The 18,589-nt window shown below is 35.9% G+C and overlaps 2 protein-coding genes and 1 long non-coding RNA gene across 3 annotated transcripts; 1 reads left to right on the top strand and 2 right to left on the bottom strand.

Annotated features, from left to right (window-relative positions):
* The first annotated feature begins 1,264 nt into the window (after nt 1-1,264).
* LOC147544804 (uncharacterized) lies at nt 1,265-3,305 on the top strand. Its single transcript, XR_015223637.1, has 2 exons — nt 1,265-1,649; nt 2,733-3,305. It is a non-coding gene; the product is annotated as an uncharacterized LOC147544804 (long non-coding RNA).
* A 6,871-nt stretch (nt 3,306-10,176) lies between these two features.
* Nucleotides 10,177-12,326, bottom strand: LOC147544805 (ubiquitin-ribosomal protein eL40 fusion protein). The gene is made up of 5 exons (XM_086633647.1): nt 12,124-12,326; nt 11,951-12,037; nt 11,759-11,861; nt 10,466-10,532; nt 10,177-10,371 (listed from the first exon to the last, which is right to left on the bottom strand). Exons 1-5 carry the CDS (start codon nt 12,224-12,226, stop codon nt 10,345-10,347), a joined length of 387 nt encoding a protein of 128 aa, XP_086489773.1. The 5' UTR covers nt 12,227-12,326; the 3' UTR covers nt 10,177-10,344.
* A 222-nt stretch (nt 12,327-12,548) lies between these two features.
* On the bottom strand, nt 12,549-17,919 carry LOC147544806 (embryogenesis-associated protein EMB8-like). The gene is made up of 8 exons (XM_086633646.1): nt 17,349-17,919; nt 15,376-15,504; nt 14,874-15,005; nt 14,548-14,690; nt 13,904-14,001; nt 13,725-13,819; nt 13,322-13,375; nt 12,549-12,941 (listed from the first exon to the last, which is right to left on the bottom strand). Exons 1-8 carry the CDS (start codon nt 17,817-17,819, stop codon nt 12,744-12,746), a joined length of 1,320 nt encoding a protein of 439 aa, XP_086489772.1. The 5' UTR covers nt 17,820-17,919; the 3' UTR covers nt 12,549-12,743.
* Between the last annotated feature and the right edge of the window lie 670 nt (nt 17,920-18,589).

Genomic DNA, 18,589 nt, shown 5'->3' on the forward strand with positions numbered 1-18,589 from the left:
TTCCCGATAATTGGCTCAAACCTCATTAAAACTGCTAAACACGGCGTACCATCATCAAACCATTGAACTCCGCCAGGAAATCCTTATATTAAAATCAAGACTAATGTTTCATTTACTAACACGACCAAACCTATTGGTATAGGCATAATTGACTGTGACTTCTGGGCAAAATTCGTTGCCGCTAGAACAGTTCAAACTAGAGCCAAATTTTCAGAGGAAAGCGAAGTAAAAACAATAGTATCAACAATTCAATGGGCAAAGGAGCATAATTACAAATATGTCAGAGTTGAAAGCGATGACCAAGGAATCATCAAATACCTCAAAGGACATCAAATTGAGCAACATTGGCAAGTTCTTCCTTATATGCGAACGACAAAAGACACTTTTTTCGACATTTCATACTATCAAGTTTGATCACATTGGGCGCAACAATAATATACCGGCAGATTTACTAGCTAAATGGGCAAGAAGACACACGTGTTATCGTACATAGTCTTATATTTCCTTTATCTATCTATCACCTGTATAATCATCATACTCTGAGTTATTAATTTTAGAGATATGTTTCAATAAAAAAATGGTCTCCACATAACCGCCTCTAATGAGACATGGGTCAAATTGTCATTTTACACCCTCGTCTCATACGAGACGGTCATATGGCTGTAGTACATGTATCACATACTCTATCTGATATTCAACCACACTATTGAATTGAGCAAAGGAATATTTTTCAAAATATTAATGGATCTAAAAAGAGATTTGACCTAGGTAATTTGGGGTGTATTCTTTAACAAGAAAGTCCCTCAAATATCATTAATTAGGTAATTTAATAAAATGAAGCGTTATTGGGGCTTTAAATAACTTCAACCACTCCTCTGACTCATTTTCATAGTTTGTTTGTCTCATTGTTTTCGAATCTTTAAATCATTAATCACCCAATTCTTCTTTATCCAACGGCTTACAATAAACCCCTCACATTTTCTAGGGTTACCAAAATTGTTATTTTTCAGTACTACATAAACGGGTAAGATCAATTTCTAATTGAAATAGACATAATCTAACGGCCAATATTGAGAGAGAGAATATAAATTCATTTGAGTCTGTAGTCATATTTGTGTCTGGAAACCAGCTGTTAGGGTTTGGTCTGCTACTTTTTGTCTTCTTTCTCTAAAAACTCTCTCTCTCTCTCTCTCTCTTCTCTCTCTCTCTCCTTTCAATGCCCTTGGCTCTGCTCTTTTATAACACACCAAATCATCTCTTCATCATCACATCTCTTCTCTCTTCTCTCGTTTCCCCCCTTGAAGAAAGGCGAAACTTTTGGGAGAGTTTTAGTGAGAGAAAGTTAAGAGATTCTAGAGAGAGAAAGATAGAAATTGCAGAGAGCGAGAGAGAGGGTAGAGAATGAAGAGGTTGGGGAAGCTATCTTTTTTGAGGGGAATGTTGTTTGGCTCGAGGCTATCAAACTCTAAAGATTGATTTCTTGATTGTTTCCATTATAGAGAGAGAAACAGTTTCAGTTTGAGATTAATCTATTGTTGTGTCTTCGGACCAGGCTTCATTCCCCCCAATTAAAAGCTTCCATTAAAAACCTAAAAAATCATCCTGGGTTTTGTTTTTCTCTTCAACTTCATTATACATCAGATCAGAAGGTAAGTTTCAATTTAGGGTTGTTTTTATGTTCTTGAATTTCTTTTCTTCTAGTTAGGGTTTTTAGAGAGAGAAGTTAAGGTTGGTAGAGTAAGATGAACAGATTGGTGTAATGATGAAATAATTTGACTGTTTTTCCTTTCTTTTTGTTTTCTGACTGAAACAATTAAGAAAGGTTTTCATCATTACACTATTATTATTATGTTCTTTTCTTTTAGATCTTTGTTATAATCATGATTGTTTTGAAGATCTAATGAGATCTGAGTTTTAGGCCCTAACTTTGATGTTTCTCAATCTTTCTCTCTTAGGGTTTTAACCTAGAGAGAGAAATAGAGAGAGATCTGAAATGCTTTAATTCTCTAGCAGTACTTTTATGAACTATTATTACATATAGATATAATTTGATGATCTAATAGTATAATTGTTAATTCTTGAAGTTTCTAAAATTGGGTTAGTCTTAATAATTCATAATGTTTTTTTTTTTTTTTTAACTTTATTCTTCTTATCTTCATTTGTTGCTTTTAGTTATACTAGCTAGTGGGTATGAAGCTTTTTTTTGCTTTCCTTTTGAGAACTTTTATTCTTTTTGAGTCAATATGAAAAGCTGTTCTTTCTTGTTTGAGTTTTAGAGAGAGAGAGAGAGTCTTTCTAAATTATTGTTTGAAATGAAGCTTCACTATGGATTTTGACATTCTTTTTTTAGGTAAAAATGTCTATTGTTTTCAAATTATTCAACCCAAAAGATTAGATCCACATTTCTAAGTTTATATAAATAAAAAATGTATGTATGTGTGTGTGTGTGGGCATATGTATATTTGCATAAAGAAATTTATAGAGGGAAGTTGATTTACTTAACCCATTTCACCCTCCATTCTGAAACCCTAGAATTTCTTGGTTCTCTTGATGATTTGTGAAAGTTAGAGTGGGATCTAAAGCTGGTTTTTATTCCTTTTGCTTTACTTACTCTCTTTTCTTGTTCACAAAATTGTTCAAGTTTTAGCTTAGATGGAAATTACATGCTTTTCATTAATGGCTTTCTCTCTATTCAGTCCCATTCTTCATGTCTTATTGTTTCTCTAACCTAGGAGAGTTGAGTGAGAGGGCTTGGTACTACAATGAAATAAATGAATGAAAGAGAACATGATGATTGAAAAGAGAGATGGATGGCTATAGTGACTATTAAAGAAAATAGGTGATTGATGAGAGATGGGTAACTGTGATTATTGAAGAAAATAGGTGATTGAAGAGATGGGTAGCCTCTATATGACTCTCTCTCTCTCTCTCCCTTTTTTTCTCTCTCCTCTCACTCTAAGGCCTACCCACACTTGAAACAAAGTCAGCATCCACAGTATGGAAAGCACAGAGGATACAACCATTAAGCTAAAGAGAATGTCTGAATTCAAATTTGAAAAAACTTGTTAGAATTATGTGTTACAAAGTTGTCAGTTTGACCTTCTCTGAAAACTTGAAAAACTAGGGTTTTTTTTACTCTTTGTAAATGAATCTGGAACTTAGGGTTTAGAAAGATAGATAGGTGCCTGTACTAATGAGGAGTTAGACTGATTATTCACTTGATGTAGTTGTTGATTAAAGTAATGGTGGGAAATTGTGTTTTAATTGTACATTGTTGTTATTACTCAATGAAAATTTTGTGACTATTTATGCCTTCTCATTGGAAACCCTGATTTTGGGAAATTGTATCTTTATTGACTTTGCACACTTAAAAGCTGAACTTTTTTTAAATTACTCCTCGATTTCTTAAAACTCTATGACTTTTAGTGTGATTTGGATCTTTGGGTTGAATAGTTAGATTGAATCACAGTGATCATACATGAGTAGTTAGATTGATTGAAGCATGGTGCAATATTTATCCTGCAAGTGATTCCCTGTTCTTGGTTTTTTTTTTTTTTGATGAGAATCCTGTTCTTGGTTTAAATGCACACATTCACATGAATGGAGATATTTTAGTTTTTTGTGTTCACCACTTAAATTGGTGAAGGAGTTTACTTCCCTCAATAATTCATAATTATGTTTGTCCTCTTAAATTTACTAATTTAGTCAAAATACTATGGTCACATTGGACATAAAGAAATTATGAATCTTAAATTAAATAAATCTAGGGACAAAATAAATCAAGAATAATATTTTGACTAAACCTAACACTAATGAAAGGTATTACCGTTACTTAAATCACATTACCCGATCATTATTCTTGATATGCAGTCATATTATTTTTTCACACGTCGAACATTGTTTTAGTGTTTTTAACAACAGGAAATTGGTCCGGAGAGTCAATTTTAGACTTTTTTAGTTAGGGGCGGAGCCAGGATTTAAAGGTCTGGCAAGGCTAACTTAAATTTACGAAGTTTGAACTTCTACCGTCAAAATATGTAGTACTTAGTACCTAAAATTTAAAAGAACTTTTTTATACAATTTTTTTTTTATATTATACGTCTCATGATATCGATATTTTCAAACTTTAAATTTCAAAATAAATGAGTATAAAAAATAATAAAATGTAGGAAATGGAGTTCATCATAGAATAGAACTATGTCCAATTTTGTCTTGATAAGAAGAGAAAGATAGGAAAAATACTTTTGAAGAAAAGAAAATATTGAGTAATGATTAATGAAATATGATTTCAGGGATCATTTTAAAACATTAAACAAATACGGGGAGCTCAACTTTGAATAAGTAATAAATTGGGGCTAATTACATTACAATAGACCTAAAAGAAGATAGACGAGTGGAACTTGGGGTCATGCACACACACATTCAATCAACCCTCCTGTCACAAGGCTAAAGGCCATTTCACAATGTATTGTTAGAGAATCTTGAGTATAGTTCCCAGGAGCCCTCTGCACTTTACGTAGAGATCCGCATATGTTTTTAGTTAAAAAGACAAGTTATATCTTTTTGTTAAAAACACAAATTATACATATTTTTTTTTGTTAAAAACTTCAATTCTTGTATTTTGTTTGGTTACAAACCCAATATTTTCTACAAAGGTGTTGGTTGCAAGGCGCTCCAAAGCTGTTGCAAAGCTGTCGTAAGGTGCTACAAATTAAATAAGTATTTTGGGAGCTGAAGACCAAAAAGAATTGACTGATCATTTTTAACAAAAGTCCAAATTTTTAGGGAGTTTTGGCAGAAGTTTCCGGTTAACTAAAGTATTAGGAGTATGTCTAAGGGGTAAACTCAATTACCACTTATTAAGGGGAGTAAACTCCATTACAAATTAGTATTGAGGGGGTAAACTAAAAAACCCTTACTATTTTTCATAAATTGAAAATTTAGTCCCTTTCATCAACGTTTATAAATTACAAAAAAAATTGCCATTTTATTTTAAATCACGCAAGCAACCAACATTTAACGATAAAAAAATAAATTACTGGATTCAGTTATGACATGTTACTCTAAGATCATAATTGCCCCGTGAGAATGAGATGTGATTACTACAAGCAAATTCTATGGCAATATTTTAAACACCAGAATGCATCCTAAATCATATTTTGGGGTGTCAATGCTAGTTCTGGAGGGAGGGAATATCAAACCTAAGAGCATCTCCAATGCAAGACTCAATCTTAAAGTCTTAAGTGCCACCAAGGACTTTAGAGTTTTTTTTTGAGAAAAAACCTCTCCAATGCAAAACTCAATTGAGATCTTAAGTTGATGTGGAAGCATTAAGTTTTAAGATGTCTCAACTAGAAACTCTATTTTTGAGATCTCTTTTGAGAGTCTTAAGTGTCCTAGTCATCAACTTTAATTTTTGAACCAATAGAAAGCTTTTCTTTCTCAACCACTTTTTCCTATTAAATGTATGTATGACATGTGTATCTACTAGAGTTTTTTAGAGTGTTGCATTGGAGAAGGAGTAGAATTAGAGACACTCAAGTTAGCCACATAGGAAAGAGAATCTCAATCGAGACTCAACACATAAGCCAAATAGAGTTTTTTTTAAGTTTTGCATTGGAGATGCTCTAAGAGATGGTTCTTTTGTGATTCTCATTTCATTGGAATAGTTAACATTTTCATTCATGGGCAGAATAGTCTTTTTCACTTCACATAATTACTCTTCATCAATGAATAAGAGAAAATTTATAGGCAATGCCCAAAGTTGTTAAAGGCAGTGTGTCTTTAATCTACGACTTGGTCAAAATAAATTGACCAAATATGATTAGAGGCAATGTCGATATTCCTTCTTCTCCGGCCAAAGTTCGACTACCGGCGACCTTTATTTGAAAAACAAAAAAAATATCTCTTCTTTTTCCTCTCCTCTGGAAACCCTAGAAATTCGGATTATGAGGGTTTGGAATCGACAGACAGACAAGCTACAATTTTGAGCATTCTCGAGCTCCCCAAAGACTATATGTTCCTCCACCATCAGGCCGTGGCGGTTCCCATGATAACTATGAAGATCATGAATTTGGTGACATTGAGTAACGTGAAAATCCCGATGAACAACCAAAGAATTGATGGTGGTGGTGGTGTCGGCGATGAAGAAGAAATTGATCCTCTTGATGCGTTTATGGAAGGTACTCCTCAATAAATGAAAGCTCCTGTTATTTCTAAACCCAAGGAAAAAGTTGACAAGTACAAAGATTTAATATATTAAGAGTTTCTTAATGTCAAAGAAAGATATTGGATTGACTTTAGCTTTTGATGTTCTTCAAGCTGGGTATGTTTCTGATGAAGAAGATTATGCTGTTGCCAAAGTAGTTGATGCTGGATTCATTGATTAAGATTTAGATGATAATTCTATTGTTATTGATAGAAGAAGAAGGAAGAAGAACGAAGAAGAAGAAGAAGAAAGAAGAGGAGGGAGATTGTTTTTGAGCCAAAGGTCGCCGCCCGACAATTTCTGGACGAGCACTTTTCGCCGGAGAAGAAGAAAGATGGACATTGCTCTCAAGACCACATTGCCTCTAAGTTAGAGGCTCTAACAATTTGTGAGATTACCTTTAACGAGATGGCCTTTAATAACTTTGGGCACTGCCTATAAAATATCCCAATGAATAATAGTATAAATTGTACAGTCATATAGGGCGTGGTAGGGGTGACAATAGGCTAGGCCCGGTCGGACTCGGGCAACTCCTTCACGGCCTCAGGCCAGTCAGGCTCGAAGCTTCATTGTCTGTTAGGGTCCAGCGGACACCTCGAGCCAGGCTAATTTGACACTTAGAGTGTCCGCGACCTGTTTCCGCCTGCAAACCCGCTCGGGCTAAAGCAAAAGCGAACGATTAGATAATGGGTCACTAGTTAAAAAAAAATTGGTCTACATTCTACTTCCTCCCCTTAAATAAAAATCCCCATTTCCTTTCTAATTCTAAAGAGACATTCTAAAAAGATATGTGGGATTTATAACTTCAGAAGTTTTAATTCTCCTTAATTTATTTCTTTCCCTTAAATAAACGACCCCAAACTCTTTCTAATTCTAAAGAGATGTGGTGGAACTAATAATTTCAAAATTTAGTTCTCCTTAATTCATACATTTTCCTTGAATAAAAGACCCTGACCTCTTTTTAATTCTAAAAAGACATAGGACTAATAATTTCTAAAGTTTTAGTTCCCCTAAATTCGTTCGCTTCCCTTACCAAAAAAACCTGAACCTCCTTTTTTATTTTAAAGAGACGTCGTGGGACTAAAAACTTCCCAAACTTCATGAGTTTTTGTTCACCATACTTCTTTCCCTTCCCTTTAACAATAGCCTCTTAATACATTTTTAACACTAAAGAGGCAATGTGGTAGTAAGAGCAAGTCCAACCCATAATTCTTTTAACAAAAAAAAATTAGAAAAAGTCCAACCCATAGGAGCTGAGGCCGAAATATCATATTTGGGTCCCATCTCCTATGGTCCAACTCGGGACGCTTGGGACAGAGCTGAGGCTCAACCCAAAGACAAACTCAGTCAAGTACAGTCGACTGAGGGCCTTCCCACACGACCGTTGAGGTTCGAACGGTCATGTGGGGTAGTCCCCTGACCATTGGATTTAGCTCCAACGACTCAAATTTTCTTAAATATTTTTTTAAAATTTTATTAATACAACAATTAATTAATTACTTTACATTAATAGTTAAACTCTTATACTCCACTTCCTTATAAAAGCAAGTCCAACCTCAGCCTGTCTTAGGCCCTAAAATCCACTTTTTCATCCAAAATTTTCAGCCCCAGGCCCCACCAACTCAACTTGTAAAAATCAGCTTCAACCTCAACCCCTTTCGGGGTCCTTAAATTTGAACCTTTTCAATTTACTTAATAAGTTCGATTAAACAACATTGATTACAACTAATAATTGATTTAAAATTTTAATCTACTTAAATACGACTAAACAACAATAGAAAAATTAAAGATTTCTAGAAGGGATTTCTTGGGTCTTGTGGTTGACCGTTCAACCAAGCCTCTCGCGCTGCCCTACGCATTCGTGCACCATCTTCGTCGAGAGACCTAGCAATCTAGCATCAACCTTCATTAAGCCCATACCACATTTTCGGTTCCTATGTTATATATCAAATTGTAGAGACTCTTGTTGAGTCCGTATAGCTTCTTCCATTGTTGTTGCTCTCCTTGAGATTTTTCGCGTATCTTTTCCCAATATTCCTCCGTCGAAGAACTATTGACTTCTTTGTTTTTAACAATAGAATGTGTGAAATTTTCTCCCATTCTTGGATTTGCTTTAGCTTGTTTACGACCAATTGGTCTTTTCTCCGATGGAATGGTAGTAGAATCTCTTTTTCCGGATGTTGACTCTCCTGGAATGCTGCCATCCATTTGTTATGTGACATCAAAACTTTGTAAACATATGGAATCTAAAGGCTTATCCGGTGTGATTTTTTTTGATAAATTTCAAGTGCTCTTTGTAACTGAAATAATCAAAATTGATTTTAACTTTATATTATGAAATCAAAAGATAGAATTAAAGGGATTAAAAGTTTGAAGAATTACTCGGTCACTGTCGTTCTCCCCGCTTTTTGAAACTTTATTTACTATCCTCAAAGTAGAGATATAGCTTTGACATTCGGAGCTTATCTCACTAAAACGAGATTTACAACTCTTGAGTGAGCTTTGATACTTTGCACTCGCATTAAATTCATCCGTTATTTTTTGTCAAAATACTTTATATTTCTGACAATTTCTGACAACCCCATCAAATGTGACTTTCAAATAACAATTAGCAAGTAAAATATCTTCATCTTGTTTATACGCAATCCGTTATGTTATCTTGGTTGAAGTTGTGCCTTCTTGCTCACAGGAATCATCAAAAGTTTCACCTACCGTCGAGGGAACGTGTGAAGAATCATCAAAAGTTTCACCATTCTTTAATTGAGCCGCTGAGTAAAGAAGAGATAACATTTCCATAAGCCTTTGGCTAAAATTTTCATTAACATTCAAGGGATCCATTAAAGAAGATTGAATGAAAATTTTAAACAGAAATTGAAGAAGATTGGATAGAAAAAATTGAAAGAGATAGAAGTTAAATGAGGGAGAGAGATGGTGGGATGAGAGATCGATGGGGTTCGACCCCTATCAATATGGGTTAAACCCCATCCCAGCTGTTGGATTTGCTCCAACGGCTAGATCTAAAAAGAACTAGTCGTTAGAACAAATCCAACAACTGAGATTGCCCAACATGACCGTTGGGGACCCCAACGGTCTGTCAGGGCTTTCAGTCGGCCCTTAACTAAGGACCGGGAGAGGTGGGACCTGGGGGAAGGGCTCTAAACCCTCTAACTTTTCTCTCTATCTACACCCTCGACGAAAGGGGGGGTGAGTCCTCCCCCTTCGCCGGCTAGAGTAGAGTAAGAGAGAAGATAAGGAGGAAGAGAGAAAATAAGACTGCGTTAAAGTCCCAAAACGGAGGTTGCTAGCTACCGACTTTTTGAAAAGGAACGATGAGGTTGCACGAGGGAGAGTATGTCTGATCATACTTGGTCAACTTGTTTTGCAAGTCTAGACTGAAAATCCAATTGCCACTAATATAAGTGTCGCCTGTAAAATTCCCTTTTAAGATTCCTCTAAACTTCAGACAAATCTCAAAACTTGAGGAGTTTTTTTTTTCCGACAAAAAAACATAGCTTTACAATCACATTGGTTCTCTAGTTTAGAGATTTGCCCCACATAGATGGAAAGAAGTAATTATCTTCCCTTACCCAAATAATTTAGTAAAAAAAACCATCATTCTTCAATAATTACTTCCAAAAGTTCAAAACATTTTGCATTAGCAACTTTGTCCTCAACACTTGCAATTGATATGTTACAGCTCATTACTTAGAAACTAATACGATCACTGTTAGGGATCTCGAGTAAAATAGCTAAATACGAACATAAAGTGGAGGAGATGAAGACCCTAATTCAACATTATGTGCATCTACTCTTATGGTTCTACGATGGAGGGGGTAAAGGGCCCAGCCAAAATGTTGTAGGCCCACGGATTGCACATGGGACCTCTCACAATTTGTGTCCTAACCCCTACCGATTTCGGTAGGCCTAAGCTCACGGGGACTGGGAACTAATTTCCCCACCAAAAAAAATAACAAATTGTTTTCAATTACCCAAAAAAGATAGTCAAGCATACAAAAAAGAACAGGACTCAAAATTTGCATAAACTGCAGTCGAAGGAAAAGTAAAACTAGTTTAAGATAAAAACAGTTCAAACAAGATGGAACTAAAACATGAAATTGAAGAACCTTGTAAATGATCTACTTAATCTTCTTCTTTGGCCTCAACTGCAGAATACGCAAAACAAAGAAGATATTGAGAATTTCGTGATGGATCATTTTAAAAACGATAGCTAGCAACATAAGGAAACAAGGTCTTTACCTGGTTGCTGTGGCCACACTTTTTCTTCCTGCAGTTCACGGCACGTGGGTGTAGACGTGCATAGCACCTGTTCACATATTCATACGAATTCATAAGCCAACCTAATAAAAGGGTATTTTGTTATAGATTGCATGTACTAACAAAAAACAAACTTATACAGAAGTGATTATATCCAGAGAAAATGTTGATAATAATGAGAAGGTAACATTCGAATGCATCACTTTGTTCAAGTCTTTTGCCGTTAAACAATAATTGAAAACTAGGATATATTTGTCACAGTAAGAAACAAATGGTCCAAAACCCAAAAGCCTGAAATGACAAGTTAATTGTAAGAGCTAAATCATTTCTAGTCGATTTCCGCAGTAATGAAATTAAATCCTCACATTCTCCAATGCAGGACAATATTTGGAACACGCTGAAGACCTTCAACCTTGCCAATAGTGTATGCCTTGGTCAATAATTTTCGATTATAGCAAAGTAAATGCTTTTGTTTGTTATGAAATACTACAAACGAACTTGGGGTGAAAACAGCTTCATATAACATTGATTATCATAACCAGAACAAGCTTCTTTTATGAAGCTCAGAGTCCATCTCTTAAATACCCCAACTTGAAACACCAACCAGAAACAACAACAATTTGCAGCACATGAACTTAACCCAACTAATAAAGTTGATCAGTATGGGATCCATATGCCCCAATATCACTCCATCCACAATGAAAGAGCCATAATTGCGTAAAGACTTACTCAATAACTAAATAGCCTTTATACTAAATTGAATCAATTAAATTTCAGCTCAATCTTTCAATCAATGTCTGAAAAAACGGGCGAGGCGTACGTATTTTAGGTCATGAAAAAGACAGCCGTATTTTAGGCTAATTGGACTTGTTACGCTATGGAAGTAAACTTTTCACTGTTATTTTGGAGTTGTTTGGCAACACTTCAGACTTTATACTATGGTAGTAAAGTACAAAAACTTGTTATGCCATGTTTTTACATAGTTGATGTCATTGTCTTTAGAAATTTTTTTTTTCCAATTTTATGCATGGAGGCGTGCCTCTAGAGAACGCCTCGCCTTCTGAGAGCAAACCGCCTTGAGGCGTAAAAATGTATTTTAAATCCTTCCTTCCGATTCTAGAAAAAAATGAAACCTATTCTAAATTTGTATTTGATCACTAAGTTTGCCTAAACTAGTTGTCCAATAGTTCTAGTGGGTGAAGGAAAAATTAGGGTTTAAACAAACAGGTAATAAGAAGCATAAAAAACAACAAAGCAAAGAACTTTTCGACTTACTTGCGGCAAATCATCTTGTCCTGGTTGTACTTTCTAGCCAAAGCCATCAAAGATGGTTCGATAATTCCTCCCCTTAGCCTCAAAACAAGATGAAGTGTTGATTCTGATCATCATCATCATCAAAGTTTTTCAAGTTTTATCATTAAACGATCTAAATACGATTTAAAACAAACGATGAAAAAAAGTTCTAACCTTTCTGAATGTTGTAATCGGCGAGAGTACGACCATCTTCAAGCTGTTTACCAGCGAAGATCAATCGCTGCTGATCCGGAGGGATTCCTGAGAAATGAACAATCTCGCTTAATTTCTGAAGAAAATGAAGAAGTATCAGGGCTAGGGTTTTGAAGATAAGTACTAGTAGTTACCTTCCTTGTCTTGGATCTTGGCTTTGACATTGTCGATGGTGTCACTTGATTCGACCTCTAGGGTTATGGTTTTCCCAGTTAGGGTTTTCACAAAGATCTGCATCTTCTCTCTTCTGAATTTTCCCAGCTACTCCCAACCAGATTTTATCTCTAGCAAGTCGTTTATATATTATATCATTAGGGCTTATTTTGAAGGCTTTCAAGCGCATTTAAATATTCTAAAAGCCCATTTAATCGGAAATTTCTACAGGCGCCCCATTTATTGCTAAACGCCTCTAGAAACCTAGACAATATATTTTTGGTTAATAGGTCGTCCTCTCGACTACTCTCACAAAATACAAAAAAATTCAATACTTATAAGAAAAGAAAAACCAAGAAGGAAATGGCCAAAAACTCCGAACAATTTAGGCATAGAAAAAACGAAGTTGAAAAGAAAATTTGAAAATACATTTCAGAGAGCCTGGGCCTCGAAATTTGGAGTTTTAACAAAACAATAAATTCAAGTATCATTACCACCTTTACACAATCTTATGTTTTAATAAAGAATATAGATGTATAACTCCAAACTCTATACTTATTTGTAGTAACAAATTAGAGAGCTCATATACAAGTTGGTTAAGCTATACTTCAAGCTTATGGAACCCTTCGGACGGTGAAGCAGCAGATGGAGGGAGGTCCGGTTTTCCTCTTTCAAGATGTTGTAAGAATTCCATCACAATAGGGTCTGTCCATGGAGCTCCAAAAGGTGCTTCACTTCCTGCTACCCATCCTAAATGTCCACCTTTTGGTGTTACTATCAACAAACAGTTGGGGTTTTCCTGCAATAAACAGAAGCGCAGTTGTACGATGAAATATTATGTCAACTTTTATTTATGTATGGTTAATGGTTATATGCAGCCCAACACCTGACGGATATGCAAGGTGCGTGGACAAAAGACTGGGTAAATAAGGCACCAATGACCACAAGAGGTCTTGAATTGTCGTCCGCGAGGTAGATACCCCGAACAGGAATGAGATGAGATACCAACCACTCCGTGGTTTCTTGAATCGTTTCGGCTTGTCTAATGAAAATCATATCAAGCAAAATTATATGTTTCAACTCCACATACATGACTAATCTTGTTTTAGTACATTTCTTTAGCTTGTGTTGGATACTCTGATATCAGATTTTTTTTAAGTTAAATAACAGTAAATGTACCTTGATATCTTGACGGGGAATCCCTCTGGAAGGTGCAATTGGATCATTTGCTGCCTGCACATATCATGAAGAGCATGAAAATGTTAGTACATCCTTAGATTTGAATATAGCACTGTCTTACTATGTTTCATCTCTTGAGTACCATATTAGGAGAAAGAAGTTCAAAAATCAAAGCCAATGTTATAACGGTAATGACATAACCATATTACCCGGCCATGTTCTAAAAGTCATCAAAGGCATGACACGTGATTCACAATATATACCTTGAGGCGGTCTTAGAGTTCGTCTCACACAAACAGGGGTTAAACAATATAAATTATAAGTTACGGTTTAGAGTAATTAATGGCTGATTCCGAATGAAAACCTCCTCGAAGCTAAACAACGATTTTCTAAATATTGTTACCTGGATGCACAACAAAGGTTTGCGAACATTTTTGATGGAGTCTGAGCTACTTGAATTGGAATAGTAATCATCGGCTGATTTGAAACCGAATGACACTGCAAGAAAAATCTCTTATCATATGGCTATAAATTCACCTGTAACTGTAATGAACTAACTTATGTGTGTTATTGTATACATACCTCTTGTTAGCCCTTGATCAAACTCCTTAACAGTCCTGGCATTAGCAGCCATTTTTATATCATATTCTCCTCCAATTTCTTCAAATAGAGGAGCATGCCTGTAATATGAAACCCACAAAGAAAAATGAGAGATAATATCTACCAATCGAGTGTGTACATTGGCAATTTCGTAAAGCTCTGGTTGTTTTTTTGGTCATTTACCCTTTACTCTTCTACCGATGATACAGTATACACCCCCCACCCCAGGTAATTAGCAATTTTGGGTGGGATTGGCTCGAGATCAAAGAGGGATAGGGACCTATCCCCGATCCTCAATACCTACCCTTCTGAGCCAGATAACTCGAACTAGTTTCCACTAACTCTTGTATATATAATATAAGGTATAGCACTCATTCTATGCACATGTATATGGCCGAATACTTTCAGTGTCTCCGAAGTCGACCAAGCTACTCACTACTACTAGTTCCACAGGACCGACTAACCTACAAATAGGAGAAAATTCCCGATTTCACAAAGTACAAAATAAACTACTATTAATAGCAAATCTCAGTATGAGTTTAATGTTTAAATAATAATGGATGGCTAGTTAAGGAGGAATAGAAATTACAAATAGAACTAAAGTTGAATCAAATAATCTTACTTACTTTTTGAAAATTTTGGTGAGAGCCCTTGATAGAGCTTTGTCATAAATCTTATTAAATCCCTTACGGAAATCTTCATCAGCAACAACTAAGTTGAAAGGATTACACAAGGACACTGCTCCAGCCAGCAGACAATTATGGGATTCCTACGAGAATAAGTATGAAAATGAACAATAAAAGGAAGGAGGAAAACAATATTTTGCCGAAAGCCAGTCTAAAACCAGAAACAATTTTTTTTCTTCGAAATTTCATTGATCTCTCAACTTGAGGGCCTCAAGAACTTCATTCAACAAACATTGTCAGCGAAAATAAATTGTAACTAATCCTACCTCACCCATATATCGAACAAGAATATTCGCTCCAAGAGACCAACCAATTGCATATAAATTCGCATTCGGGTAACGAGTTTTGACATGTTTGACCACCTCACGCATATCTTCTGTAAACGAAGCTGAATATAACTGCATATCATAATAAAGTAAATCGAGAAACGTCGGATTAGATCCACCAATGTTAATTTATTTTAGTAATACAATATTTCTAAGATTTTATGTTTTGTGAATATGGAACCAAAAGGAAAAGTTATCAATGATTTGTGTACATTTTGTTGAATGAAACAAAGCCAAACTCTTCCAATCAAACAGAAATGTGAATGAGAAACCCAGAAAATGTAGAGAACTAACAAAACAGCTTGCAAATTCGCGAATAGTGAACTGCCGAATTAGTAAAATTGAGGGCTGAAATATACACCCGAAGGCGAAAATGGAGTTCGGGTCGAAACTCAAGCTTTAATGTAAGAAATTTAAATTAGAAAAGGAAATAGCAAAAAACCTGAGGTGTTGTAACCGGACTACCTCCACAGCCACGGCTGTTGAATACAACAACACGCCATCTGATTCTTCTAGCTCGAACAAGCATATGTTGAACATAAGCATCATCGCTTCCCCCACTTAGACCTGGCTGCAAATATCCATGTCAAGTAGCATTAAATAGAAAACATATATTCAATATTATGATATTTATAAATGATTTGGTCAACTAACTCAATTGAGTAACCAATATCATCCATGACCGAACACTAAGATGCACTACGCTCATTCAGAAATGAGCTAGATAAGAAAGGCAAACACCCAATATAAAATAAAGATGCAGCAGAGCCTTCGAGTAAATAGCTTCAGACTAGAAGATGGTCGAGTAAATTACATTTTGTACGTTTTAGGGGATTGGAATTTGATGGAAGTTTGATTCTTTTGTTCATTTTTTAAAATGATCTGCTTACCGAAAAGAGGATTAAATACCTTCGATCATCTCCATTTAGTCGAAAAAGCAAGGTTGTAATGATAATGTATCATAAGTAAAACATATCAAGTACTTAACTTCTAAATTCCTCTGCCTTTCGATGGACAAGTTTCCCATAGGCCGACTTGTGAACGTTGATTGATTGCAATTCCAATACTTCTATTCCACATAATCGTCGGCAAAATAACTTGAAAAGCATGACAAGCATTTGGTTTTCAACATACTTTTGTGTCGTATACTTCGATGTGGAGGCAACATTTCATATGCAATCAGAGGAATTGGGGAAAACAAAGTTATTTTCGTAGTGCCACCAACATTCGAAGTAATTATTTAATAGAATTATACAACATAATCAGAAACTTCTATAAGGGTAGTCAGTTTTATAGATTACGACAATACCAGCCTAACTAATGTGCTGTGTGCATTCCAAAAATTTTAACATATCAGAGTACCACTAACAGCAACCACTGGTAATCAAATGGATCCAAAATAAGCCAAAAAAGTCAATGAAACGAATCAGACGTCATGAGTCAGTTAAAAATTAACATTCTAATATCTGACTCGAGCCAATTAATAGTAGAAAGAAACCAAACACCACTGTTAGTATGCCCGATTAGTTGACCCCATTTGACCATCCTGATCAAGAGAGCGAGAGAAGGATCGGTGCGAGGGCAATATGGTCATTTCCTACCTCTTTTCCCCGTGTCTTATTATCATTTACTCAAGTAGGGGATCAAGCACGCTCGAGTAGACCGCGAATCAGTCAAAATCTTCATTCAGGCGAATCGGAAAATCACGAGTCAGGTTAAAATAAACATTCTGCAATCTCACTCGAATTAATTCAGACATAAAAAAAAAGGCAAACCATAATGTTAGGTTGCGCCCATATTTGATCCCACTGGATCGTCTGGAGGCCATTGCCCACCTCTTATCGTATGGCCACGCACGGGTCAAGTAGGCAAGCAGGGGCGGAACCAGGAGTAAAGACCAAGAGGGGCCCAATTAAAAAACAAACAAAGAAGTCTTAAAATTTAAATTATATGTTGTTTGAGGGAGTTGAACCCGGGTCACTTAGGTTATAACAAAACAATCTGACCAAAGAGACTTCAACACTTCCTTGTTATTTTTAACGTATTCCTTGTACTAATACTATAATCCTTTTGAATTACAGATGTACCTCATATCACTACGGCTAGGTCGAGGGGGGCCATGGCCCCCTCAGGCCTAGCTGTAGTTCCGTCCCTGTAGGCAAGCAATCGATCTTCATTCAAAACCAAAACACCACCTTAGACAACTAGTGTTTCCACATTCAAAATTATGTTAAAAACAGTAACCATTTTCATAATTTTTCTATTTCTTTATTCCAAGACATGACCCTTTTCCATGGATTTCAACCACAATTACCCACAATTTGAAAACATAAATTAACAATATAAAACAAAATATAAGTATTTTTAATGAAAGAAAGTTTGAAAAAATAAAGAACACTATATTAGAGAACTAACCAGTAAAATGAGGATGGGTGAGTGGGGTGGAAACTCATGGTGGTCACCGGAAACCCAATCAAGAGCGACAGCACCATTATCATTTGTTCTTAGACACTCTCGCCGGAATCTGACGCCAGGAAGAGACCTGAAGAAAGCAGCGGAGATGGTCTCAACATGACAATTCCACCCGATTAATGGGAATGGTTTATACGGATGTTGTTTCAATGTTTTCAATACAGGTTGGAAAATGTCAGTAGCTTCTCCACCGATTATTTCAACCGAGGAAGAAGTTGAATCGTTGACTTTAAGATTGGACATGATTGGGTTATGTGTTTTGCTGACGTGGGTGGATGTGTGAGGTCTAATTTTAGTTAGAGATAAGGTGTATGGAGGGTGGTGACGGCGGCGGAGAAGGTGGTCATGGTGGTGGTGACAGTGGTGGTGGCTGGAGGTGAGATTGATGAAATTGGAGATGATGGTTCTGGTCATTTATTTTCCTTTTTGTGTGGGCTTAAAATCAAATGGGAAGAAAAGGATATGCCACCATGACCATGTCCTACTGAATAATGGAGTTTGAGGCGTGCAACTCATGGGGATTTGGGTAGGGTTGATCTAAAGGGTCAAATGTGGATTGGGTTGAAGAGGACAAGCTAGTAAAATGGGTTGGTTGAGGTTCTAAGAGCCTCTCCAATGCAAAACTATAAAAAAAGTCAAACGGTCTTACATGTCAAAGTTCAATTGAGTTTTTCTTTCCTGGATGTCAATATTGAGATCTTCAATCTAAAAGACATCTTCAATGAAACGCTCAAAAGAAATTCTCAGAAAATAATAAGGTGTCATTTCTTATATGGGTGGATTTTCTTTTAATATTGAGTGGTCAATTGAGATCCTCAAAAGAAATCTCAAATATCAAGTTTCTTGTTGAAATATCTCAACATTAAATGGTGCCACATCATTTTGAGTGTTGCATTCTCAAAAAATCATAGGTGGACTTTGAATTTTTCGATTTGAGTGTTGCATTGTAGATGCTCTAATAGGATGAAAATCAGGTCAGCCACTTAAACCTAGTGAGTTAAACGACTTGTTTTCTCCATGTTACTTTTCGAAATATTGGGGGTTGATTTAATGAGCTTGAGCTCATACCCAGACGTATGACCTCGAACTTTGCAGCCGTTGATACACTATCAAGGGCTAAAACGCCTTCCTACAATTGCTCCTTCTTTTATGGTTAATTAGAGCTAATATATCTTAGACATGAA

This window comes from Eschscholzia californica, unplaced genomic scaffold, assembly GCF_041429995.1.
Source record: "Eschscholzia californica isolate CP2 unplaced genomic scaffold, dmEscCali1.0.p SCAF_4, whole genome shotgun sequence".
Taxonomy (NCBI): Eukaryota; Viridiplantae; Streptophyta; class Magnoliopsida; order Ranunculales; family Papaveraceae; genus Eschscholzia; species Eschscholzia californica.

Bases quoted from the DNA above. Each gene is read 5' to 3' on its own strand.
- LOC147544805 (XM_086633647.1), bottom strand. From the start codon at position 12,226: ATGCAGATCTTTGTGAAAACCCTAACTGGGAAAACCATAACCCTAGAG. The intron at 12,038-12,123 runs GTAACTACTAGT...TTCATTTCTCAG, and splicing joins CAAGATCCAAGACAAGGAAG to GAATCCCTCCGGATCAGCAG. The intron at 10,372-10,465 runs GTAAAGACCTTG...CGTATTCTGCAG, and splicing joins AGTGTGGCCACAGCAACCAG to TTGAGGCCAAAGAAGAAGAT.
- LOC147544806 (XM_086633646.1), bottom strand. From the start codon at position 17,819: ATGACCAGAACCATCATCTCCAATTTCATCAATCTCACCTCCAGCCAC. The intron at 14,691-14,873 runs GTAGGATTAGTT...TTATTCTCGTAG, and splicing joins TTGTTCGATATATGGGTGAG to GAATCCCATAATTGTCTGCT. The intron at 13,376-13,724 runs GTAACAATATTT...TGATATGTGCAG, and splicing joins AACCTTTGTTGTGCATCCAG to GCAGCAAATGATCCAATTGC.